This window comes from Carettochelys insculpta, chromosome 4, assembly GCF_033958435.1.
Source record: "Carettochelys insculpta isolate YL-2023 chromosome 4, ASM3395843v1, whole genome shotgun sequence".
In the NCBI taxonomy this organism is placed as follows: Eukaryota; Metazoa; Chordata; order Testudines; family Carettochelyidae; genus Carettochelys; species Carettochelys insculpta.
This window is the reverse complement of record NC_134140.1, coordinates 131616957-131643992: the sequence shown is the minus strand read 5'-3', so window position 1 is coordinate 131643992 and position 27036 is coordinate 131616957. Positions and strand designations below refer to the sequence as shown.

The 27036-nt window shown below is 43.3% G+C and overlaps 1 protein-coding gene across 5 annotated transcripts in view; it reads right to left on the bottom strand.

Annotated features, from left to right (window-relative positions):
• Positions 1-27036, bottom strand: part of TEX15 (testis expressed 15, meiosis and synapsis associated) — a 74628-nt gene that overhangs the window by 32107 nt on the left and 15485 nt on the right. For all 5 annotated transcript variants that reach the window (XM_074993845.1, XM_074993843.1, XM_074993842.1 and 2 more), the window contains exons 2-7: positions 24891-24960; positions 18044-18200; positions 12042-12207; positions 10566-10803; positions 8209-8355; positions 1228-1390 (exon numbers count right to left, since the gene is read on the bottom strand). In XM_074993845.1, coding sequence (XP_074849946.1) covers positions 1228-1390; positions 8209-8355; positions 10566-10803; positions 12042-12207; positions 18044-18188 — 859 coding nt within the window. In that variant the 5' untranslated portion in view covers positions 18189-18200; positions 24891-24960. The remainder of the gene's footprint in view (positions 1-1227; positions 1391-8208; positions 8356-10565; positions 10804-12041; positions 12208-18043; positions 18201-24890; positions 24961-27036) is intronic.

Below are 27036 nucleotides of genomic sequence, written 5' to 3'. Positions count from 1 at the left end.
AACACACATAAGTAATGAGCAGGAACATCAAGACTCTCGGTTAGTTGCCCATACTGTTGCAGAAGACGCTCCCTTGCTATTTTTAGGTTGGCAGTTTGGACACTTGCTTCAGCTGTGGGAGAACCACAATTAAAACCTGCCCTCTACCTCTGAAGGAATATTGGTAGGAATCTACCACTTGACAGGGGAATGTTCTAACTACTGGATTATGGAATATTCTGATGTGACACTTCCTTGGTCTCTCGTGGTGAAGCTGATGCTTTCTAGATAAAGAGTCACTAAAGCAGGGGACTGGATTCTAGGTCTCCCACATAAGTACACTAACCATCAGGCTACAGAATCATTTTCATGCTTACACACTGTCTCTCTGGCCCTGTGCTGAAGTTGTACTACTATGGATAAGTAACGAAAGCCAAAAGAAGTAAAACAAAAACATCTCAGGAGAGAATCAAAGGGAATCAGCTAAAATACATGACAAGGACAAGAGAATCCCCATCACCACCCCACACTGGAAACATACTTTTTAAAACAATCTTTTTACATTAACCTCCACATTTCAGAAACAGCTTTCACTTCAGCTTTCTCCATTCTTTATACCAAGTGCCATTACACTTCACTTTAAGGTCTTACGCATTTTGGGTATTTAGCATTAAATACTGTTGTGATGCTTTCATTTATTTGAAGAGCAACTTGGACTTTTAGGAAGTCAATCTACAACTTCTATCTAAGCTGTTAAAGAATAACATCTTTATCTCGTAAAGGACAGTAAATCAATTTGATATATGCTACGACAAAAGCAATAAAAATTAAGTTTGCTTATTTGTAATTAAAGCAATTGGCATAGATTTTCTCCATCAATCAACACTTCAAATCTAAAGTTAAAATCCTTGTGTGGGAGTAGTGGAACAGAAAGGCTGAGCCCTCCTCATAGAATTAGGAAACTGCCCTGGCTAACACAATTAACAATGCTCCAGGGCCCCAAGGAAAGCATTCCCTACTCCCCTGCACACTTACCAGCAGCAGTAGTTGGAATTGGGAGTAACATACCGTTGCATTTTGAAGTGGTAGCACAAAGTGTTGAAAAGCATAATTTTGACATTGGGGACTGAACTATTCATTGTGGAGAGTGATCGGTGATTGCATAAAACTATATAGAGAATTTGCTCCACAATACACTTATTCTTTTTAACATCCTCAAGAAACTGCATGCAACTAAATGGATCTTACCAGAATACTTAGGAAATCCTTTAGACAGGAACCTTGTAGATGTTGCAAGAGGATCAGTTTCCACCTTCGGCCCAACAAATCTGACTGTTACTATTGCATATGGAAGGCATTGCCTAGGCTTATCCACTGGTTTCAAAAATGTATTGTATTCATAGAAATACACCTGTGATTCAAAGAAGAAGGTGGTCACAAATGTAAGCGGTTTGTTTTCTCTACAGCTAAAATTGCATGACCTGTGGCATTTTATTACAGAACAAAGGAATGGCCTACTGGGTCATATCAATAGTCCATCTAGACCAGTATCCTGTCTTCCAACAGTGGCCACCATCAAGTGCATCAGAGGGAATAAACAGAGCAGGGAATCATTGGGTGATTGATTCCAAGTCAAGCTTCCAGCAAGCAGAAGTTAGGGACCCTCAGAACAGGAAGCTACATTGGGGGAAGGAAAGCTCTGAGGTTTGAGCATTGCAATGCCTGCTAAACCCAGCTCAATCCTTGAGGGGGCCATTTAGGTATCTGGGGCAAACAGAAGAAGAAAAAGGTGGGAGGGGGATTGTGCTTGGTCCTGCCAAGAGGACAGGGTACTGGGCTTGATGGCCTCCCAAGGTCCCTTGCAGTTCTATGAGATGTTTATCTCCACATATTACATTAAATTTTCTGACCATCATGGTTAATAGCCACTGATGGACCTATTCCTCATGGACTGATCTGCTTCTTCTCTGAACCCTGTTATAGTTTTGGTTTTCACGACATTCCTCATCAGCAAGTTCCACAGGCTGACTGTGTGTTGTATGAAGGAACACTGCCTTTTGCATGTGTTAAACCTCCTGTCCATTAATTCCATTAGGTGACTCCTTGTTTTTTTGTCTTGTGAAAGAGTAAATTACATTTTCTTATTACTTTCTACACACCCCACATGATTGTACATAGACCTACATCAGATCCCCTCTTAGTCATCTCTTTTCCAGGATGAAAAATCCCAGTCTCACAAGGAAACTGCTCTACTCCCCTAATCGCTTTTGTTGCCCCTCTCTGTGCCTTTCCCAATTCTAAGACATGTGTTTTTGAGATGAAGCAAACAGGACTGCACACAGCATTAAAAATGTAGGCATACCATGGATGTATAGAGTCAATAAGATATTTGCTGTCTTATCTATTAGGGGTGTTAAAGTTTAACTGGTTAACCAGTAAGCTTTATCCTGGGCTTACCAATGAGGCTTAACAATTATGGTTAACTGGTAAAGGCTGGAACAGCCACCCACCCGCCAATTGGGCCACCACAGGCAGTGCTGCTCTAGTCGGGCTGGAGTGGCCCTGTTTGTGGCAGCCCTGGGGGTGAGTGGTGTCTGGGAAGAGGGAAGAAGCAGAAGAAGAGCATGTTCCAGCACAGTCAGGCTGGAGCAGCCTCCCTACCCATTTAATCAGTTAACTGGGTAAACCTAACATTTAACCGGTTACCCAATTAAATGGGATTTTACATCCCTATTATCTCTTGCAGGCGTGGCCAACCCATGGCTCTTTGAGCCATTTAATGCAGCTCCTCCTCAGAGCCACATGTCAGGAGTGCCATCTGCCACTTTGTGCATGTGCCGCACCACTTGGTGGGAGAAGCATATGGCGGAAGCGGTGGCTGGGGTGAGTCGCTGGCATGAAGTTAGAGTGGGGAGGCTGGGGGTGCCTGGCTGTCAGGAAGGGCTACGCATTATATATTAATTTTTCTCTCTCTTTCTATCTATATATAAAGAGATAGATGAAAATAAAATATATAATACATGGCTCTTCCCACTCTACCCTTAGGAATTAGTCCCCAGCTGGTTGGCCACCCCGATCTAGCCCTTTCTTAATGACTCCCCATCATTCTGTTGTCCTTTTTGACCTCTGCTGCACATGGGAGTGGGTGTTTTCAGAGAACTATCCACAGTAACTTCAAGATCTCTCTGAAGTGGTACCAGCTAATCTTCACCCCATCACGTACAGTCAGGATTGTGGTTTACAATGTGCATTCCTCTGCATTCGATGACGAATTTCATCTGCCATTTTGTCACTCCATCAGCCAGTTTTGTGAGCTCCCTTTGTAGCCCGTCACAGTCTGCTTTGGAATTAACAGTCTTGAGTAATTTCATATTACGGTATTGTAATTCCTGCACAACCTCTTCTAAAGATGTTTATTTTAGAGTGGATTAAACAAGATACAGCGCATGAAATTGCATGCAAAATACGAGTAAATTGACTTCTGTGTTGCTAGCTCTTTCTTCTGAATTTATAGTCTAAGATTACTAAAGTGGACCTTCTGCACCTGTTTCTTAGAACTTTCCTAAAGATTGGTAGAATCAGTTTTACAGGGGTTTTTTTTTCCCCACTAACCACTTTCACACTTAAAATGTTAATATAAATTGAAAATAAGAAACTCAGCTCCTCATTAATGTCCTTATTGTGAGATTGCCACCAGCTTACACACAAAACTGAAGAGCTAATGGCCTATCAACCAACAATGCCTTCCAACATACTGAAATTCTACTAATCAAAACAGTTTAAATGCTTTGATCAAGTTATACTCTCCTAGCAGGTCTGAAGCCACATCTTCCATTCCTATATTACATGGGTGATTTTGAAACCCACCCTTCCTCCCCTTATGTGCTTAACTTTAAGCTCCAATTTAACATGTTGGCCTTTGGGTATAAACAGTAAGAAGTTTGGTGGCACCTTAAGGAAAGGCCAAGACACAAAATGAGATCAAACTAGCTAGAGATATAAAGGGTAACAAGAAAACAGTCTACAAATACAAGACAAGCAAGAGAAAGACCAAGAACAGGGTAGGGCCATTACTCAGTAACTTCATTGGGATTTGCAAAGAAGGTTGGTGGTGACTGGATGTCTGATATAGTGAATGCCACTGAAAACAAGGTAGAATCAGAGGCTAATATAGGAAAACAATAAGTTAAAAATTACTTTGACAAGTTAGATAGCTTTAAGTCACCAGGGTCTTATGAAATGAACAGTAGAATCATGAAGGAGCTGACTGAGGAGATATCTGAAACTTTAGGTCTTACCTTTGAAAAGTGATGGAAGAAGGGGAAAGATTCAAGAAGACTGGAAATGGGCAAATACAGTGCAGATCTTTAAAATGACAAGAACAACTCAGGGAATTACAGATGGGTCAACTTAACTTCTGTGCCAAGACAGACAGTGGAAGAAATAAACTAGAAACTAGTAAGGAGATAAGTAACTGTCAGCATGGATTTGTCAAAACAAATCACTTTAAACCAACCTGATGCTGTCTTTGAAAGGGTAAAGCCTTGTGGATGGAGGCAGAGGTAGATGTGGTATATATAGGCTTCAGTAAGGCTTTTGATAGTCTCACAAGACCATCTCATTAAGAAATTAGGGAAATACAGTCTAGATGGAGCTACTGAAAGATGGGTGCATAACTAGTTGGATAACTATTCCCAGAGAGCACTTTTCAATGGTTCACAGTCATGCTGGAAGGGCATAACAACAGGGGTTCAACAGGGGTCAGTTCTGGGTCCAGTTTTGGTTGGTATTTTCATAAATGATTTTGCTAACAGCCCTACAGCAACTAGTGACTGGAGCAGGATTGTGAAATCTGGAAGCTTTTGGTCATGAACCAGCACGTAGGCAGTGGATGAATGCATCAGTCATTCTGTTTCATGAACTGAGGTGGTAGAACAGTCCAGCTGCTGCATCCATGACTAAGCAGCCCTTATTTAGGATCCACTCCGCTCACCTCACATGGGGAGGGGGCTACAAAAGGTGCCCTAAACATAGTCCACCTCAACCCCCCTGACCAGATAACCACATCCAGTGGGTTCACCTCCATCAGATTAAAAATCAAACAGTAAACTTTGGAACATGGACTATTTGGACTCTAATGGACAGCCCAGACAGTGAGCGACCTGAAAGACACACTGCAATTATCGCCGGTGAGCTGCAACAATTCAGCCTCAATATGGCTGCCCTGACAGAAACAGGTAGGCCAGAAGGACAGCTAAGAGAAGAAGGCAGAGGGTACACGTTTTTCTGGAAAGGAACCTCAAATGAAAAAAACAAATTCATGGAGCGGGATTTGACATCAAGAACAAACTGACAAAGATCCTACCTGAAGTCCTTCTCAGCATCAATGAGCATCTCATGAGTCACCGCTTGAAGCTTGCCAAAAAAGAACAGGCATCTGTCATCAGTGCTTATGCACTAACTCTAGACACCGAAGTTGATGTGAAAGACAAGTTCTACTCCCAACTGGGCACAGTCCTGAATGACATACCAAAGACGATAAGATCATTCCCAGACTACCACTGGGAAAAAAGGAGTCGGCAACAGCAACTCCAATGGTGTGCTCCTCCTTACAAAATGTGTGGAATACAATCTCGTCATCATGAATACCCGGTTCTACCAGAAAAACAAATTTAAGACCTAATGACAACATCCTCGATCAAAGCACTGGCAACTCATTGCCAATGTCATCGTCTGCACTCAGGATCAGTGTGACGTTCTTCTTACATGTGCAGTGACTAGTGCTGATGACTGCTGGACTGATCACTGCCTTATTTGATCCACAATGGCAATTAGGACTGTCACCAAATGGAGGAGTTGGAGGAAACAGATCCAACAAAAGATCAGTGTACAAGGCTTGAACGACCCCATCAGATGAAGTGACTTTCAGATAGCGCTCCGAGAAAGCTGTGGACAGTACGCCCTGAAGATGTGGAGGAACACTGGTGTCAACTGAAATATGCCATCACTGGAGCTTGTGGAGAAACCATTGGCTATCAGACCAGGAAGCACGAGGACTGGTTTGATCAGAATGATGTGGAAATTGAACACTTGATTGAGGCAAAAAGGAAAACCTTTAGGGCCTGGCAAAGTGACATCAACTGCAGGACGAAGAGAGAAGCATGTGCCAAGGCCAAGGCCAAAGTGCAACATAAAACAAGGACTCTGAAAAACCGGTTGTGGACTGAGGTGCAACAACTCCAGCATCTCGCAGATGTCAACCATACAAGAGGTTTCTTCAACGCTACCAGAGCTGTTTATGAACTGAGAAACCATGGACTCAATCCCCTGAAATCAAAGGATGATACCCAACTCTTGAAAGACAATAAGGCTATTGGTTCTTGCTGGAGGGAGCACTGTGAGCTCTTGAACCGCCCCCTTCACCGTCGTCCTAGAATCCCTTGACCAAATCCCTTAGCAACCACCTAGAGATGATCTTGCAACACTTCCTACTCTGAGTGAGGTCCAAGCTGCCATCAAAGCAATGAAGTGCAACAAGGCAACCAGACTAGATGGATCCCCACCAAAGTCTTCAAAAAGGTGGGCCAGAGCTCCACAAACAGCTCCACCTCCTGATTCTCACCATCTGGGATAGACAGCAGTTGCCACAAGATTTCAGACACACACTCATTGTCAGTCTTTTCAAGAAGGGTGACAAGTTGGACAGTGGAAACTATTGTTGCATCTCCCTCCTGGCAACAGCAGGGAAAATCTTAGCTTGAATCCTCACAATCCTAATCCTGCCACTCTCAGAAGAAATTCTCCCAGAATCCCAGTGTTGCTTCCAACCATTCCGAGGAACAGTGGACATAATCTTCAATGCCCAGCAACTTCAAGAAAAATGTTGTGAACACAACCAAGCCTTATGTAAGAATTTCTTCGACCTGACCAAAGCATTTGACTCAGTCATTCGTAGCGCCCTGTGGACCAGACTTTCAAAGATCAGCTACCCACAAAAAATCATTAGCATTTTAAGGATGCTTCACAACAACATGACTGCAACAGTATTGAGCAACAACAGATCTCAAAACGACCCCTTTGAGGTTAAAACAGGAGTCAATAAGGCTGCGTCATTGCCCCATCACTGTTGTGCATCTTCATCACCATGACCCTTCACCTCTTTGATGGAAAGCTTCCAGATGGTGTGAAGATTGTCTATAGAATGAATGGGACGCTCTTCAACCTCAGGAGACAGAAGCCTAAAAGCAAGACCTCCACAGCCTCCATCATGGAGCTCCAGTACATGGATAGCAATATGGTTGTTGTCCTTTCTCCCACAGCCCTTCAGAACCATCTTACGTGCCTTCACTGAAGCATACAAGAATCTTGGCCTCACACTGAACATCACGAAGACTAAGATACTCCACCAACTTTCACCAATCTCATCTGCCTTCTATTGAAGTCAATGGAGAACTGATGGAAAACACGGAACACTTCCCATAACTTGGAAGTCATTGTTCTGCTCAAGTCAACACTGATGAGGAAATCCAGCATTGTCTGAGACATGCAAACTCTGCTCTTGCCCACCTGAGACAAAGGGCCTTCGAGAACCAAGACATCTATCCCAAGACAAAGCTTCTTGTATACAGTGCAGTGGTTGTTCCAATGCTACTATATGCATGTGAAACCTGCACAACATACAAGCATCATGTGAAGACGCTTGAACAATATCATCAACACTGCCTCAGGAGAATCCTAAATATCTCTTGGGAGAACCTTGCCCAAGATTGTCCCCAGTGGAGAACGGTAATCCATGAGGGAGTGGCACAATTTGAGAAGTCCTGCCACAGTGCAGATGAGGAGAGGCAGAGAAGAAGAAAAGAGCGTAAAAAACTGCCCCGGGCCCTTCCAACAGCTACTAACACCTGTCTCTTCTGTGCTAAGAGCTGAACCTCCTGAATCAGGCTGATCAGCCATCAACAGACTCCCAAACAGGAGGGTGACATGAAGACGTCCTACTCATTATTGAGTGACTGCCAAGAATAGGCCCATCCTAACCCTCCAACAAAGCAGACTTCACAGTTACTTTGAGTCAGTGATATGGCACAAAGCAGATAGCGTACCAATGAATCTGGTCCTAGCATTTTATTCTCATATGTGCTTCCATTGTGGGAACAAGGAAAAATGATTTATTAGAATTCTATTTAAATCATGAGTAAGCAAACCAAGTAAAATAGAAAGTCAACATACCGATGAGCCAATGGCCTGCAGATCAACTGGCTCTTTAAGTGTAGGAGCAATTCTAGACATATGGCAATCAAAGTTTGGTGTAGGGTCCAGAGCAACTTTCTTTTTACCCACAGGAGGCTGAATTTTTTTAACTTTTCCAAAGAGAACCTGCTCAAATAAAGCAAAAGATTTTAAAAAGGATCTGCCAAACTGATTTGTCATCGTTTAGGTTAAAGTAATCATACACTACCTGTTTCTAGTGGAATCCAAGAAAATTAGGAACACAACTGAAGGGAACCGTTTCCAAGAAATAATAATTAACTACCTCATTCAGTGTTTCCCAAACTAAAAAAATTCGCATATCCCTTTTGACACTTCAGTTTCATGGACATACTCCCTCTCTAAGTGCTGTCCCAGTGCTTATCTCCTGATTATTAGTCATTTATTTTCTGCCGTGTACCCCTTGAAATCTGTTTGTGTACCACAGGTGGTATAGTAACGGAGAGGGAGCTGTGCTAGTCTATATACTATCAAAACAAAAAGCAGTCAAGTAGCACTTTAAAGACTAACAAAATAATTTGTTAGGTGATGAGCTTTCATGGGACAGACCAACTTCTTCAGACCATAGCCACACCAGAACAGACTCAATATTTAAGGTACAGAGAACCTTTTTGTCTTCACTGGTGGTATGTGTACCACACTTTAGGAAAACTGACCTAAGGAACTTCAAGTAATAAAAATAGTTTTTAAGGCTTTCATTGTCAGCATAGTCAGATACTAGGGAATGGATTCGCCCAGGGCTGTCCCTAGGGAGATGCAGGGTCTCGGACAGCCCTCTCCCTACCCCACCTCTCTACCAGCATGCAAACCAGATGACTACAGGGGTCTGGCACTGGGTGGCAGCAGGGTTTGGCCTCCCGCACTCAGCCAGAGAGGACCAAGAGACTGCTCCAGTCTGACCCACTGTCCCCTCCTAGCCTGCTGCAGCTCATTTCTCCATGGTGACAGGAAGTGGAGGCGTCTGGGTAGGAGGTGCTATGCTTCCCACTGCCACAGTGAAGCCAAGTGCAGCAGGCTGGGAGAGCGCGATGGGGTGCTGTGGAACAGAGTTCTAGGTTGCTCCAGCTCCCATTGTCAAAATGAGCACAGGATGGGGGCCAACCCCTGCTCCCGCCCTGCACCAGACTTCTTCCCCAACATAACCCCCTAGCCAACCTGGGACTCATCAGTGTAATGACTGAGCCAGCTGCTGCAGGGCTCCACCAAAGGGCAGGACCGGGGGTGGCTGCCCCAAACCATCCTACAGACAGGATGACTCTGAATCTACCTCCACACTTATTCTTATTTTAAATCCTTCCTTCATCATCATGGTCTGTATTCCAACCTCTCCATAGCTTCTGTCTGCAGAATGCACACAATACAATGGAGGCAAACTGACTCATAAGCACCACAAAGCAATTAGCTTGAAACAGCATCCACCAGGATAACATCTTTCAGAGTGCTTATGTGGTCTAGGAACCCAAGAAGCAGAAGAGTCACTTAGGACTATATCTCCCACTAAAAGTCAGGGAGGCTCTGCAGTAACATTGGAAAACAACACTTAGGCTCTGTGACTGTGTGCTGAGAGCCAGCGCTCCGGTCAGTAGATACCAACCAGTTCCCACAGAGAAGGCCTAATTGAGAAGGCAACAGCTATGAACTAATCAGACTCTGGGCGGATGAGGTGAGGACCTAATTATCCAATCAAATGAAAAAATAGTTAAACACAGGACGGGAGCACAAGGGGAAGAGAGAATACTAATGGAGCTCAGGGGAAGACAGGTCTCTTGCTGTCCAATTGCTTCCTTTTTCTAAGGTATAAGTGCAGGGCAGAAGGATGCAAAAGCAGAGACTCTGCATGGGACTGTCTCAGAGGCTGAGGGCGGAAGGACGCTGCAGGTGGTAATGCTGCCCAGGGACTGTGACAGTGTGGAAGTGCTGCATGGGGCTCACAATGGTGGCTGAGGGCAGCAGGTGGATTGTGACAGTGGTGGAAGGACGCTGCATGTAGAAGTGTTCCCAGTGGATTCTAATGGTGGCAAAAGGACCCGGAAGGTGAAAGGGCTGCGCAGAGGCTGTGACATGAGGATGCTGCTGGCAGACTTGCTGCCCAGAGATCACAATTGTAACTGAGGGCAGAAGGACACGGCCGGGAGATGTGCTTCCCAGAGATGGTGGTAACAAATAAAAACTCACACAGGTGTAGGCAACAACCAAGAGGTGACCAAGACTGCTCGTGAAGGATCCCAAGGTAAAATAGCAGCCTGCCCTGTTACAGGCGGCTAGAATAATTGTGCACTTTTGGGAATATCCCCACTAACTCTTTACATGGTACCTACCTTGAAAATCAGGATGTGTTCTGCACCAGTCAATCTCTTATTTGCATAATTCAAAGCAACATCAACATGTCTCAACAAATAAACGCCAAGGAGGGGATTTCCTAATTCCTTCATCAGAGACTCGCCGGTCTGTATTCCACCCTGGTAAATTTTGGAGACCTCAACCCATGGCAGCACTAAAAAGCAAAAATGTTCCTCAAGTTCTCTGCCTTGCCTTCCTTCTTCACGCATGCTGGCCCTAGCCGTGAAATAAAAAGAGGTTACATGCTTCGACAGCTAACACAGCCATGAAGCGTCAAAGATCTGCAAAGATAATACAAGTCTACATTATACATACTCCTGGATCCTACTGGCCCTGCTCTGCCCTCCCCACAGCCAAGCTGAGCCCACAGCCAACCATGATCCTGCTGCTGCACCAAACAGCCCTACTGATAGATGTTTAGGGTCTTCTGCTGCCAGAGTGGCATCCCCAATGCAAAATCTTCAGGGTGAAGCATGTGAAGGGGAACAGCTCTGGGAAGGAGCAGGGATGGAGTGTGAATCAGGCAATTTGTGCCTCCGAAAGTACTGGGAGGAAGGGCGGGGAGCAGGTAAGGGCGGGGCTCCGGTGCCCCAGTGCACAAGAGGTGCTTGGAGGAGGGGGCAAAGTGGGGGTCCACCAGCTGCAGGTGGAGCCCCAGTGGACTGCATGTGGCCTGGAGGTTGCCTACCACTGGCTTAGTAACTTACTTTGATCCGTCTGTCATCGCTGGCAGCTGCTGAAATTACACTTCTTATGCTTAATAAAATCACTGTGGTTTATTATCAAACTGAGGGTAAAAAACTGTACCCAAGGCAGGAGGGGGAAAAGGGAAGGGGGCAAGACAGCTGTGCATCTCTCTCTTTCATTGATAAAGGGACTGAGCTCTATGAGCTTCTGCTGTGTAAAACTCATGCAGAGTAAGGTGTATTTATTTGAGGTTTTGACCCCATTGGAATGGTGCTCCTGGATGGTGACAAGTCCCTGTAACTGAGCCCTCCTGCAGCTGAGGGGTTCAACTTCTGGGGGTTGTTACCCTAACTCTGTGCCTCTGCTGGGGGAGACCACAGCTTCTGGCTCAGCAGGACAGGTAGGCAGGCCCATTTGTACAATCAGAACCCTCCGATGCCAAGGGGATCTCTGTGATCCAACCCACTGCAGGATGGACAGGGCTAAACTTTGCAGAGGGAATGTATCAAGACAGAGAACATGACTCATGGTCCCCTGAAGATATTGTAAATAAAGAACAAGTAGAGAGACCAAGAAAAGGAAAAGCTGGGATGAAATTTAAAACAAAATAAAGTAATAGAAGTCATGGTATGCAGCAAGCATATCCAATATGATGACACTTTGTAAAGTGAGCCAGGGAGAAAGGCGAAAGAACAATATTAGGAGCAGAAAGATATCATGAAAAGTCACCACGGTGAATTCGCTGCCATTCATTTCATGATACCTACCTCTTTGCAGCAAATTTCTTTTCCAGATCCTCATTGTGCACCAGTTTTATCTCGCCAAACTGCCACATAGACTGCAGGTCACATCCTGTGTTGAGGCGGGACTGGCTCAGGGTATGATTGATGCTACTATACTCCCTCTGATTAGTGTAGCAGGGTGTTAAAGAAACTAGAAACATGACAAAGGACGTGATGAATATTTGACACGGTTTCCAATATCCTTTGCAGAAAGACATAAGTAGATTTTATGGATAACAAGCTTGCTAAGGCCTGGTCTATGCTTGGAAATTGTGTTGGCATAACTATCTCACTCAGAGGCGGGAAAAATCCACGACCCAGACCAATGCAATTAAAGAAAAATAACCACCAGTGGAGACAGGCAAGCTGATGGCAAAATTCTCCTGATTATCCCTCCTGTTGGCATAGGTCTTGTCTTCACAGTGATTTATGTGTAGACAAGTCTTAAGTCTGTTAAATTGATTATGGCAAGCATTAAGATAAGGCAGCACGGCACAAGTTAAAACAATGTGCTTTTCCTGTCTGTTCTGAGGCCTTTTCTCATGATAATTATTTTGCCTAAGTAAATGGCTCAGCTGCTGAGACCATTCTGTCTCATATGCCTCACATAGGCTACGTCTACACGTGCACGCTTCATTGAAATAGCTTATTTCGATGTAGCGACATCGAAATAGTCTATTTCGATGAATAACGTCTACACGTCCTCCAGGGCTGGCAACGTCGATGTTCAACTTCGACGTTGGGCAGCACCACATCGAAATAGGCGCTGCGAGGGAACGTCTACACACCAAAGTAGCACACATCGAAATAAGGGTGCCAGGAACAGCTGCAGACAGGGTCACAGGGCGGACTCAACAGCAAGCCGCTCCCTTAAAGGCCCCCTCCCAGACACAGTTGCACTAAACAACACAAGATCCACAGAGCTGACAACTGGTTGCAGAGCCTGTGCATGCAGCATGGATCCCCAGCTGCAGCAGCAGCAGCCAGAAGCCCTGGGCTAAGGGCTGCTGCACACAGTGACCATAGAGCCCCGCAGTGGCTGGAGAGAGAGCGTCTCTCAACCCCTCAGCTGATGGCCGCCATGGCGGACCCCGCTATTTCGATGTTGTGGGACGCAGATCGTCTATACGTGCCCTACTTCGACGTTCAACTTTGAAGTAGGGTGCTATTCCTATCCCCTCATGGGGTTAGCGACTTCGATGTCTCGCCGCCTAACGTCGATTTCAACTTCAAAATAGAGCCCAACACTTGTAGCCATGACGGGCGCTATTTCGAAGTTGGCGCTGCTACTTTGAAGTAGCGTGCACGTGTAGACGCTGCCATAATGGCGCAGCTCATTGCTTTTAAGGAACCTTTCTGTTGTAACAGACGGTGCTCATAGAGAACAAAGAGATTCTCCCAGGTAGCTAGGATCAATCGCATGGAAGGATTAGAATACCGGCATTAAAATTATGATCAATGTTTCATGTGCAACAGAAAGCCATTACAGAGAATAGAACAGTCAGCTGACACATCCATAGACAGGCCAGGATCTGCATTTTGTACCACCCCAACCATGTTCAGGGCTCTTAGGTGAGGTAAGCTGCCGTAATCAGGCCTGGAGGTACTCACTATGGTTGGGCTCTGGACAAATACGCAGCTGCTAGGAAGTGGAGCAGCCCCTGGCCTGTTTCCCCAGGTAGAGGGTGATTTCAAAGGTATAGTACTTTGGACACATCATCATCATCAATCATCATCATCATCATCAATAACCGTGGGCTCAGCACCCGCTGGTGTCTGATGCCTCTGTCACTATTTCCTTCCATCTTTCCCTATCCAGTGCAGAGTGGCTTAGTTTCTGTAGACTATCTCTGCACCAATCTACTATATCGTCTATCCATTCTTTGTGGGGTCTGCCCCTCCTCTTCAAACCATCCATTATGCTGAATACTAGAGTCTCGATTTTTCATTCGTTGTTCATTCTGCAAATATGTCCAAATAGTTGTAGCTTCTGTTTTATAACCTTCTCCAGCAGGTTCTCTTTCGGCATATCTTTCTATATAATTCCTCATTGGTGACCTTCTGCATCCATCCTATTCTCAGGATCTTTCTATAACAACTACTTTCAAACACCAATATTCTTCTTTTCGAATCTTTCGTTATCACCCATGTCTCACATCTGTACAACATGCTGCTGAATACACACGTTTTTAAGACGCCCAGCTTTGTTCTTAGGCCAATCGCTTTGCTTTTCCAGATCTTATCCATCGCCTTCAAACTCACTCTTGCTTTCACTATTCTAGTCGCTATTTCCTTCTTACAGTCTAGATCGTACATTATGTTGCTCTCCAGATATGTGAACTTCTGTACATTTTCTAGTTCAACACAATCAACACTGATCTTGCTTTCTATTTCCTTATCTCCAAATACCATTCTTTTTGTATTATCGATGTTCATAATCAGTCCATACCGCTTCCCTTCTTTGTTTAACACCCATACTGTTTTTGCTAGCTTCTCCTCATCTTCCTCAATAATAACTATATTGTTGGCGAACCTCAAGTTGTTAATTCTTTTCCCCGTGCACAGATATCCCTTCTACCTCTTCGTTGATCTTGTCCATTGCTCTCTCCAGATGTGCGATGAAGATACTTGGCGATATTGAATCTCCTTGACTCGTACCTCTACTTGTTTTAAACCAACTTCTTGACTCCCCGCATGTTCTTACCGCTGCCTCCGCATTATCACTGACATCCTTCAACAACTCTATCAGTCTGCTATCCACTCCGTATGACTCCAACACTGCCCAAGTCACTTTCTGATCTATACTGTCACATGCCTTTTGAAAATCGACGAAGCAAGTGTATATGTTTTTGCTCTTTCGTCGAGCTTTCTCTGCTATCAGTCTTATGCCAATATCTGCTGTATGGTACTTCTATCTTTTCTGAACCCTGCTTGCTCGTCTGCTATAGTTATTCTATCGATGATCTTAATCTCTCAGTCAGTATCTTCAGCAGCACTTTATCTAGATGACTTGTTAGGGCAATCGTTCTGTAGTTCTTGCACTCCAATGTACTTCCTTTCTTGGGTACCGTCACTAGCACAGATCTTGTCCATTCCTTAGGCACCTTCCCTTCTTTCCATGCTATATTACATAGTTGCTGTATTTCCTGAATCATGCTTTCTCTGCCATATTTGATCATCTCTCCCGTGATCTTATTTCCAGGGCTCTTGTTGTTCTTCAGTCGTTTCACTGCTTTTTCTACTTCCTCGTTCGAAATATTGGTCTCGCTTTTGATGCTTACAGGGGATATCTCTTTCAATTCTTCAATCAGTCTCTCTGGGACACTTGGGTCCAACTGTGCTTTGTAAAGATCAGTGAAATATCTCATCCATTGCTTCACAGTCTTCTCCCTGTTCATGAGCACTTCTTCTTTCTCATCTTTGACCGCCATCTGCTTCAGTTGCCATTTCCTATTAATATTCCTAATTGTCTTATACACTTCCCTGGTCTTACATTCACCGTAATACCTCTCGATATCTTCACATTGCTCTTCTAATCATTTCTCCTTATCTCCTGATCTCCTTTCTGGCTGCTTTCCTTACCTCATTGCATTTCATCCTATATTGCTGTTCTGCCATCTCAGAAACATCTCTTTTGATCTTCAACACTCTCTTCTCTTGAACCAACTTCAGTGTCTTTTGGGTAATCCACTTCTTATTGATCTTCTCTTCTTCTGGAACAGTCTGCTCAGTTGCCTCTTGTATAGCAGTGGCTATCCCTGCAACTCTCTTATGTAGGTCTTTCTCTGTGGTGATATTCTTAATCTTCTCTTTGAGCACTGTTCTGTATGCATTCCCTGTTTCTTCCTCACATAGTCTCGCCACCTCTCTTCTTTTCTTAAACGGCGTCTTACATTTTCTTTTGAGTTTTATCTTGATGTTTGTGATCACTAGACTGTGGTCTGAGTCTATATCGGCTCCTTGGAAAGTTCGGCATTGCTGTACTGATGTTATCCATCTTCTTCTTATCAAAATCATATCTATCATGTTCTTGGACTTCCCATCATTTGATCGCCATGTCCACTTCCTACAGTTCTTTTGTTGGAATCTCATGTTGCAGATCACCATCTCGTGCTCTGTAGCAAACTCTAGCAGTTTCTCACCTCGTTCGTTTCTTTCTCCATATCCAAACCTTCCCATGACTCTCTCTCAACCTTCATTATCTGTTCCAACCTTCGCATTTCAATCTCCTCCAATGATCAACACATCTTTCTTCAGTATCTCCTCCACTGTCTTTGTCAAGTCTTTATAGAATAGCTCAATCTCTTCCTCAATACTGTCCGACGTGGGTGCATACACCTGAATGACTGAGATGTAGATCAGTTTTGCTTCGAATCGCATGACCATCATTCTTGCACTCACTGGTTTGTATCCTAATAATGCTCTTCTAGCTGTTTTGCTAAGAAGGAATCCAACTCCTGCTTCATGCTTTGTTTCGTTTTCTGACCAAATGACAGACATCTGACCAATCTTCCTCCTTCATCCAGGCTTGGGACTGGCATGGAGCTCTCAGTGACCTCATGCTGGCGTTATTTCAGACGCAGGGAGCGAGGATATATCACACTCCACAGAACAAAGGAAGAGTGAAGCTGTGGGCCAGAGAAGGAGTCTGGGCACCAAATGTCTGACAGCCCTATTCCAGTTTGAGATACTACAGAAGAACAGGAAAATCAACTGGAGGATACAAGTGAGGAGACTCTTCAGTAAATATATATCAACAAAGAACACACACCAAGTTTTTCTTTACACCACAAGCTAGGGAGGCTTGGAGATTTGTTATTACCTCTTGTCCCTTTACCTTGAGTCCAGCCTCCTCCCTGACTACTGGTGGGAGTAGAAATCCACTTTCTCCTCACAACTCTCCATGTGAGGGAGACCCATGGTGCCTACGGAGCCAAGCCTGCATACACACCACTTGATGGAGTGACTGAGGCACACGCCTTGGACTGGTGCACCGCTGGACTCAGCTGAATTCCAGCAAAGGGGGAGGACAACTACATATTGCCCAGCACATTGTGGTAAATTGGATTATGTGCCTGGCAGACCAATAGTCTGACAGAAAGCTCAGCACAACTCACTCACGATAACCATACCAACATGTGTTAGAGACCATAACTAACTAAATTAAACCTTTCTACACAATACAATCACACAAAGCCCCCATAAGAATTGGTACTATACTCCTGGACCAATGGCAGGCAGAGAAAATAACTGAGGCTTACCAAGTGGCTAAGTTAAAGGCCAGTGTTCCTCAGGCTACATCTACACTACTGTGGAAGATCGACTCCCTCAGGGTAAATCTTCTGGGGTTTGATTTCACACTTGCACGAAATGATGCTCTCAGGAGTCAAAGTCGACCCCTGTACTCCTCACAAAAGGTGAGGAATAAGAAAGGTCAAAGGGAGAAACACTCCCGTCAACCTTCCCCTGTGTGGACAGACATGGAAGTCGACCACAGATAAGTCAGTTTTAGCTAAGCAATTGGCGTAGCTGAAATTGCGTATCTGCTGTCAGCTATGTCTAGTGTAGACATAGGCTAAGTCACTACTCTATAGTACCTGACTTTAACAGGAAACATCTCCTCTATTTGCCGAACTGGCAAATTCTCTCTCTAACGCCATGTATGGGCTTTTATGTTACAGAATACATGACATTTGAGAAGGGCTTTCTGAATATGTGAACAAAAATAGACAAAAACATAAAATCTGTATTTTAAATGAAAGATTTTTGTTATCTGTAGCAGACAGGTTTTTCTGAGCTTTAATCAGTCTGGTTCACAACATGTGGAAGGTACTAGATATGAAATAAATCACTTGATTTCAAGACTTTGAGGTGTTACCATTTATTGATGCAGCTTTGGAATAACAAACATCACTTACTCTCAGTCATGTGCTATTTTCACTTGATAACAATGCTCAGTTTTGACTTGTGTTACCAGTTTACTATACCTTTATCAGCCGTCCTCCTTATTTTAGGGATAGTAAATTTTTTCAACGGATTTGTTTCTGACCAAGCAGCAGGCACATATGGTGACTTCTCATTTGATCTTTTATTTTTCTGCACTTTAACTCTATTGGTTTCTTCTACTTCCATTTTGTCGACAGCCTAAAACAGGAATGAAAGCCATAAATAATGAATCAAGAAACAGTTCATTGGTATTTCTCCTCAGTTCTGTCCATGCTGTCACCTTCTCTTTCCAGCTGTATTGGGTGCTCAGAGAGGCATCAAACTGTACCTACTTTGCAGACAACTAGGGCATCACCTTGTAGCCAGAAGTCCCTAACTGTATTAAGTTCCTTCAACAATATAGCCTCATGCTCTCTGAAAAACAGAGGAGCAATAACTGCGTAAGTTTAATTAATTTCTATGTCACTATTCTCCACCCAATTTTTCTCTCCTCTCATCCTCTTGCATCCTGTCTGTTATTGTTATAAATTGTGAGATAGAATCATAGAACACTAGGACTGGAAGGGACCTCAAGAGGCCATCAAGTCCAGCCCCCTGCCCCAATGGCAGGACCAAGTACTGTCTAAACCATCACTGATAGACATCTATCTAACCTGTTCTTAAATATCTTCAGTGATGGAGATTCCACAACCTCCCTTGGCAATTTATTCCACTGTTTGACCACCCTGACACTTAGAAACTTTTTCCTAATGTCCAACCTAAACCTCCCTTGCTGCAGTTTAAGTCCATTGCCTCTTGTTCTGTCCTCAGAGGCCAAGAAGAACAAGTTTTCTCCCTCCTCCTTATGACACCCTTTTAGATACCTGAAAACCGCTATCTTGTCTCCCCTCAATCTCCTCTTTTCCAAACTAAACAAGCCCAATTCTTTCAGCCTTTCTTCATAGGTCACGTTCTCTAGACCTTTAATCATTCTTGTTGCTCTTTTCTGGACCTTCTCTAATTTCTCCACACCTTTCTTGAACTGCGGTGCCCAGAACTGGACACAATACTCCAGCTGAGGCCTAACCAGCGCAGCGTAGAGCAGAAGAATGACTTCTTGTGTCTTGTTCAGAACACACCTGTCAATGCATCCCAGAATCATGTTTGGTTTTTTTGCAACAGCATCACACTGCTGACTCATATTTAGCTTGTGGTCCACTATAACTCCTAGATCCCTTTATGCTGTAGTCATTCCTAGACAGTCTCTCCCTATTCTGTATGTGTGAAACTGATTGTTCCTTCCCAAGAGGAGCACTTGCATTTGTCCTTATTAAACTTCATCTAGTTTACCTCAGACCATTTCTCCAATTTATCCAGATCATTTTGAATTATGACTCTATCCTCCAAAGCAGATCTCTGGGGCAAGAACTCTCCTCTTTATGTTTGTAAAGGCCCTACCGATGATGTCCCGATCCTCTGATGGAATACCCAGGCACCATCACACAACAATTAATAACTTAATATTTGCCAACTGATAACCAACTCCCTCATCTAAGAAAATTCTGGAACCATTTTGTTTTGAAACATATCTGCTAGTGCACCATATAGCATTTTATTTCCCTGTTTTAAAAGCATGATTACATACAAGGGTCACTTAAGAAATTCTTGGGTCTTTGCCCATGAAAGCTTATGGTCCAAAATATCTGTTAGTCTATAAGGTGCCACAGGACTTCTCGTTGTTCTCCTATATCAACAGTGGCAGAGGCATGTAAGATATGATATTCTGTCCCAGAAAGGAGTTGTGTTTACCTTATCACACCTCTTTGAAGCCCAATGTAAAAAATTTGCTCATCCCTGGTCTAAAGGGAGAGCACTGGATGATCTCAGCAGTACAACCCCAACTGGGGCTGGCCTCACCTAGTCTGCACTGCAGTAAAACTAGTTTCTTGTCCATGAAGCAGAAGAACAATCCTTCTCTTTATCTCCCCTGCCAGCACCTGCCGCTTAGACTGCCGCCTAGAACTCCAGCCCATGATCATGGCCACAGTGGGTACATGTACAGTGCACTAAGAGCCCCATCATACAGTCATACAGCTGGTCCAGGTTATGTGACTTGGGCTCACGGGTGCTCAATTTGTTGGGCTAAAAGTTGCAGTGTCAATGCTCAGGCAGATTCTCAACTCTGAAACCCCAAAAGCAAACAGGTCTCAGTGCCCAAGGCGGAACAGCAACACTTTTTTCAGTCACTCAACCCAATCCTGAATCAACTGAGCTGGATTCGGGTAGAGTGCTGAAGGCTTTTTTAATGCAGCACAGACATACACAGAAAGACAGCACTAAAGAGGGAAGAAGAGCTACCAGAGGGCAGCTCAGCAGCTTCATTCATTCCTCTCTGCTGCTTCTTGGAGAAGCAAAACAAGAAAGGGAAAACGGAGCGGAGAGACAATGGGGACGTAAAAAAGGAACATGAACAGCCTGAGAGGCTAAGAAGGAAAAAGGAAGGATGAAAAGACTGTAACACAACATGGATCCCTAAAATATCTGCATCCCCTGATCTAAAATGAAAATGAAGCTTTGCATTCATAGTTTTCATAAAAATATTTCTTCTACAGATGCAGAAGTGTTTACTTGGGGGGGAAATATAGTATGATTTACGGATTTGGAAAGGCTCGCCAATCTGACTTAGCGTTTAAAGATTAAGGTTCCAACCTCCCCTGAGTTAACATAAAGAGGCTGAGACAGACTGTGTCTCAAACTAGAGGTGAGTTTTCAGGATTTCCAGTGATTACACAGACAATACTTTTAGCAGCACTTATGGTTTGTTTATTTTAGCAGCACAATGGTATTCAAGCAGCACTCAGATACAAACTGAAGATGTTTAACACAGTCAATATCTGGTTACAAACAGAGATTTTACTCAACAATGTTATAACGGTAATACAAGTTACTTAACTAACTGCACTTATGGTTTAAACTTATCCTAGTCAAGCAGGATGCAATATGCACTGATTCCTCTGAACCCTCTAGGAGCCGAGGTCAGCTCGCTTTGATGGGTGAGGAAGATGTTATTGCAGTGGGTAGAATTCAAGTTAAAAAGGAAAAACAAAAGGTTGTTCCAAGAATACTGGTAGCAGAGATGAGAGAGAGAGAGAGAGAGAGAGAGAGAGAGAGAGAGAGAGAGAGAGAGCGCGCGCGCACCGGCAGAGGTGAAAGATGCACCTCTTGGTGCAGATTCCATCTAGCACCCATTCCCCATGCAGCAAGGGGTTCTTACACCCATTTTAAGTTATAGGACTTAAATACTGATGCTAAACTACACTCTGATTTCATAGAATCTTTAACAATCAACAATACCCCAAGTTTCCTGATGACCTCAACATATATGTTTCTCAAGACCAATTTCTGATAAAAGCAAAAAAGCAGTCAAGTAGCACTTTAAAGACGAACAAAATAATTTATTAGGTGATGAGCTTTCATGGGACAGACCCACTTCTTCAGACCATAGCCATACCAGAACAGACTCAATATTTAAGGCACAGAGAACCAAAAACAGTAATCAAAGTTGACAAATCAGAAAAAAATTATCGAGGTGAGCAAATCAGAGAGCAGAGGGGTAGTGGGTGTGGGAAGTCAAGAATTAGATTAAGCCAAGTATGCCAAGAGCCCCTGTAATGTCCCAGAAAATTAGCATCCTGGTTCAAACCACGTGTTAATATGTCAAATTTGAATATGAAAGAGAGTTCAGCAGTTTCTCTTTCCACAGCAGACTGAAAATTCTTCTTCAATAAGATGCAAAATCTTAAGTCATTAACAGAATGGCCCACTCCAGTAAAATGTAGACTAACTGGTTTGTGGATCAGGAATGTTTTGATGTGTGTTTTGTGCCCATTAACTCTTTGTTTAAGAGAGTTTGAAGTCTGTCCAATATACAAAGCATCTGGGCATTGTTGGCACGTGATGGCACATATGATGTTAGTTGAGGAACATGAGAATGTGCCCATGATTCTATGAATAACCTGGTTAGGTCCAGTGATGGTATCACCAGAATAGATATGTGGACAAAGCTGATAGCAGGCTTTGTTGCAAGGAAAAGTCCCAGGACTGGTATTCCTGAGGGAACAACACCATTAAGGGACCTTTGCTCAAATTCATTTGGTAACATCACACCTTTCCAGCCAGGGTGGGTAAGGGAAGCTAGAATACCAGTTGGCATCAGAAAAGAGTCGCAAATAGGTCATATTAGTAATGTTAAGAAATGTACGTAAATCTTTGCTGTCTGACCTTAACTTTTCTTATAACAGGGTGAAGGAAATGCACTTTGCAAAAAGCCCCTCATGCCACGTTTCACTGGCAGGCTGCCTGAGTTACTGTGACAGGAAAGATAAGAAGCGGTAGGCCTCTCCGGCCTCTCTCTACAATGGCTTCTTGGTGTATGGCTAAGGCAGCACAAAGCCTTATTCAAACTACATGTTAAACTATGTTTCAGACTACAATTAAACCAGCACAGGCTACATAGGCTAACAAGCTGGTAATATTTCAACAATTGTTCTATAGTGCTAACACAGCACTCCCAGGGATTCCCTGTAACATCACATTTCCCTATCTGGGGAACACCTTTATGCTTTTTGAGTTGCCCAAATGTCCTCATACACTATAGAAGACTGGTACAGTACCTCATACACCCCAGAAAAGCAGTATACTTTTATCGTTTCTCAACATAGCCAGCTCCAAGTTTCCAAAGTTAGCAGAACTTGTCAAGGTTGCACACTAACTAATTTGGTTCTCTGCGCCTTAAATGTTGAGTCTATTCTGGTATGGCTATGGTCTGAAAAAGTGGGTCTGTCCCACGAAAGCTCATCACCTAATAAATTATTTTGTTAGTCTTTAAAGTGCTACTGGACTGCTTTTTTGTTTTAATAGTAAATAGACTAGCACGGCTTTCTCTCTGTTCCTATGTTGACTTCCACTTGTCTGTGTTTATATTTATTGCTATATTGTAGAAAACACAAGGTTTAGCACACTGTGTTTGTTATGTTAACATAACTCCCTCAAGGCCATGTTCTAAAAGTGTAATTTGTCAATGGAGACAGGACTGTGCTAAAACCCATCCAGGGAAATAAAATCTACATTTACACAGTCTTTCGGAAGGAGCTTCTCTCAACCACAGATACACACATCAGCCTTTGCTTTAAATAAACTGTGGTGTGATTACTAAGCCAAACAAAAGATATGTCATACTGAAAATCTTACTACAGCACAGTCAAATAGAACGGCCTGCTTGAATTAGAGCTACAAGGTCAATATCATTTTAGCCAGGAAGAGTTTTTGAAATACTTTCCTGGGCAAGTGCCAGCTATTGAGGTTTGATAGTAACTATCCTAAGATCTCAGATAAAGAGGCTCTATTGATCAGAAGTAAAATGAGGACAGTAAAGACTGGACAATATTGTATTAATCGGCACAGTGGTCTTGCAGTGGTGATTAGACACTCAGTTCTGCTCCTATTTCTTTTCCCCTTGTTTAGGGCAAAGAAGATAGAAGACTCCACAGATTCCCCTGTACAACCACAGACTTTACACGTCCTTTCTTACCTGGTTTTATACTTCACTTTCCCAATGTCATGAGAAACATCTGCACTAATTGTACCTAGCAGTGAACAGAATCCATATTTTGCATACCTCAGCAAGATACTGTGCAAAGTAACCTGGTGACCCCTAAGGGACAGGCCACGCTCAGGCATGTTAGGGTGAATTGCATGGGCACTTGAACAACGCGGTGAGGTACGTGGGATGGAGGCAGGGTCCAGAGACCCTTTTAAAATACTATAAAGAAATATGCCTCAGCACAAAATGGCGAAAACATTAACCCCAGGACAAGAACCGAGGAACCAAGTAAATTGGGCAAGTCTAAACCAGTTACCACTGGGATTTACTGGATTGCATACAGCCTGCCTTAACAGAAGTACACAACTTTAGCTGCATCCACAGCCTCTCGGCCTAAATTGAAAAACAGGAAAGACCATGGCCTCTGACCCATCAGCCCAGAGGAGCCAGCTGTGTACCTTAAAAGGAAAATATAAGTATGAGATGTATAGTTGTGTAAAATGGGGAGGGGGACTGAGAGGGGCTGCAGGTGACGAGAAGCAGAAGCAACCAGGCTGTGATGTGTCAGGCCTTGAGTGGAGCCAGCAAACGGCAGGATTATAAAGGGGGGCAACAATGATACCAGTTTCGTAATAGCAAAAATCAATCTCAGTGGTAAGGGTCATCACCGAGAAGCAGCCCTCCTTTTTTCCCAGTTCACCACTTCACTCACCTCCACCCTTATTTAGGACTTGGAGCACAGCTTATTTGCTCCTCAGATACATGCTGCTTCATACAGTGTAATTGCTAATACATTTCTATAATAAATATTAGCATGAGTACAAAACATAGAGTACTAGAAGATATAACTAGCTCAGTGCACCAACATAGGGTTCATACATAGGCACTAATTACATACTTGTATAGGTTCTTCCCCCCACGTGTCATATAGAGCAGTAGCCATTAAAGCTGAATGTGAACCTTAGACATCTACAAATAATTTCACATCTCTGAGACATACAGCGCATTAAAAACTATCAAAAAACACCAGCAAAAATTAAAAAATTAAACCTAGACCGTATTCACTGCTTCACAGTTGACAGCGGCAGTTGCCTTTCCTCTCACTTTTGCAGCTGCAGTAATTAAGAAAACCCCAGGGAGAGAGAAGATTAGTTTTAAAGTGTTGATAATTAGAGACTTTCTAGAGATTACACATTTTATGCATAAGGGTCTTGTTGCACTGCAGGGAATACTTTAAGATCATATTGGTAAAACTATCGCTAGTTCTTAAAGCTTAGCACATCAAAGTACAAAAGTTTGCCTCTTACTTTTAGCCTTTGTCTTCAGATTTCATCCAGGCATCTGAATCAACTTCCTAAATGGCAATTCGGAGAGCACCTAGACAGATAATCACATATATGTCCAGTGTCAAAAGTATGAAGTGGTTATTTTGATAAGTATTGGGGGAAAAAACAGGAATTATTCCTCATGGATTCATACAGAATACTTCTGCTGGCCTGTAACATGAAGTACACTAAAAGCTTTGCTCCTGGGAACGTCCTGAAAGGTGCTGAATTATACAGGGAGTCCTTGTTATAAGTCCAGGTTACGTTCCTAAATAGTGCAACTTATAGTGAAACAACTTATAAAGGGGGATTAATATCCATAAGGAATAACGTGATCAGCTTGAGATACGTTCCCAACACATACAGTTCACAAATGTGTAGTATACATAATGTACCTATAACCCATAAAAAAATGGAAATAGAATAGAAATAAATAGAAAAATAATAAATAAATAATAGGGTAAATAAATAAAAAAGATGAGCCGGCTGCCCGCAGCTCCCCACCTGTCCCCACAGTTCCCCGCAGCTTGCTGGCTCCCCACCAGCTCCCTGCAGCTCCCCCACCAGCTCCCCACAGTACCCTGCTGGTCCCCACAGGGTTCCTGTCAGTCCTTGCCAGCTCCCTGTTGGTCTCCACCAGCTCCCTGCAGCTTGCTGGCTCCCCACAGTTCCCTGCTGCTCCCCTACCTGCTCCCTGTAGGTCCCCCATGACGTCAGGCCTCACTTCCAAGGCCCTTGCACTACAGCGCCTCCTGCCTGGCCACCACAAAGCTCGGCTAGATTTCTGGCTTTTGGTCCCTCAGTCCCTAAATGATATAAGTGCAGATCAGTGCGACTTATAATGAATCTGCTTTCCTGAATTAATTAATGACTCATACACAAAATGACACAATGAAGCAACTTATAACGAGGATCCCCTGTATTCTAATACGGAAATTGTAAAAACTCAACACCTCTCAGAAACTGACCTAATATAATTTAGCAATCAGAGGACAGAATGATAATCCCTCTGATCTGCAATCTACCGCCAGCCTTGCCTCAGAGTATTTGTTTTCTTAAGCAAACCCCTTAATTTAACACACAGAGAAACTGAGGCCTAGAATAATTAAGACAATAATTTTTTCCTACTGCAAGGGGTTACGAAACCAAATTAATTGTTTTTAAAGTGGTTTGACAGCCGGAGATGGAAAGTGCTTTCGAAATATTAATGTGGAGACCTATTTATGCACTACTCGCTGCTAAACATTTATCAAAGGAAAAATGTCAGGACTGCAGAATAACAGAATTAGTGAAATTTTATGGCATATGCTAATGCCCTGTGGCAGAATACAGCATGTGTTGAGAACTATTTTTAAACCACTACAACAGAAAATTTAACATATGTAAATTCCATTTAAAAATACCAATAAACCAAACTTACGTTGCCAGGGTCTGTTTCTCCCAAGGTTCCGTAAATGTTTCAGCCAAACTCTATAATATTCAGTTTTGTGTAAGTGTCACAAGAATGCTCTGTTTTTATTCTATTTACATAAAAATCCCAGATTGGTTACATGGTGTGGTCGGTCGAAGAGCAGTTGGGAGAATGAGGGGTTCACAATTCCAGTGAAAACATCCACACATAGGCAGAGTTGCTTTTCCTTTTGTAATACAGTAAACTCTTTCGTATCTGGCAGCCCCAGGATCAGGAGGTTGCCATATATTCCAGTATTCTGGATAATAGAGAAGTATACCTAGTGATGCATAACACTGAAGAAAAACAATACTAAATATTACGAAACAAAAATGTATACAGAGTACATTATTTACTAATAATAGCAGTACTGCGCACTGTAAACTTATACTGTATTTGCTGCATTTATTTGTTAGGAGCCAATAAATAGTGCTCCAGATTCTAACCGAAGGTGGGGATGAGTGGGCCGTGCTGGGAAAATGAAGGGGTTTGCCGTTTGTAGTGGTGGCCCGTGACACTGGGAGTGGTTTTAGGGTTGGGAGATTGGTTTGGGTATAACCGTGGCTTGCACACTACCGACAGAAGGAATAGGATTACACCCAAGAGAAAAAGAAGCACCCCTTGGGGTTTTTCTAATTCCCAGTAGTTATCCAAAACAGCCCACGGGTTGGTGGAATT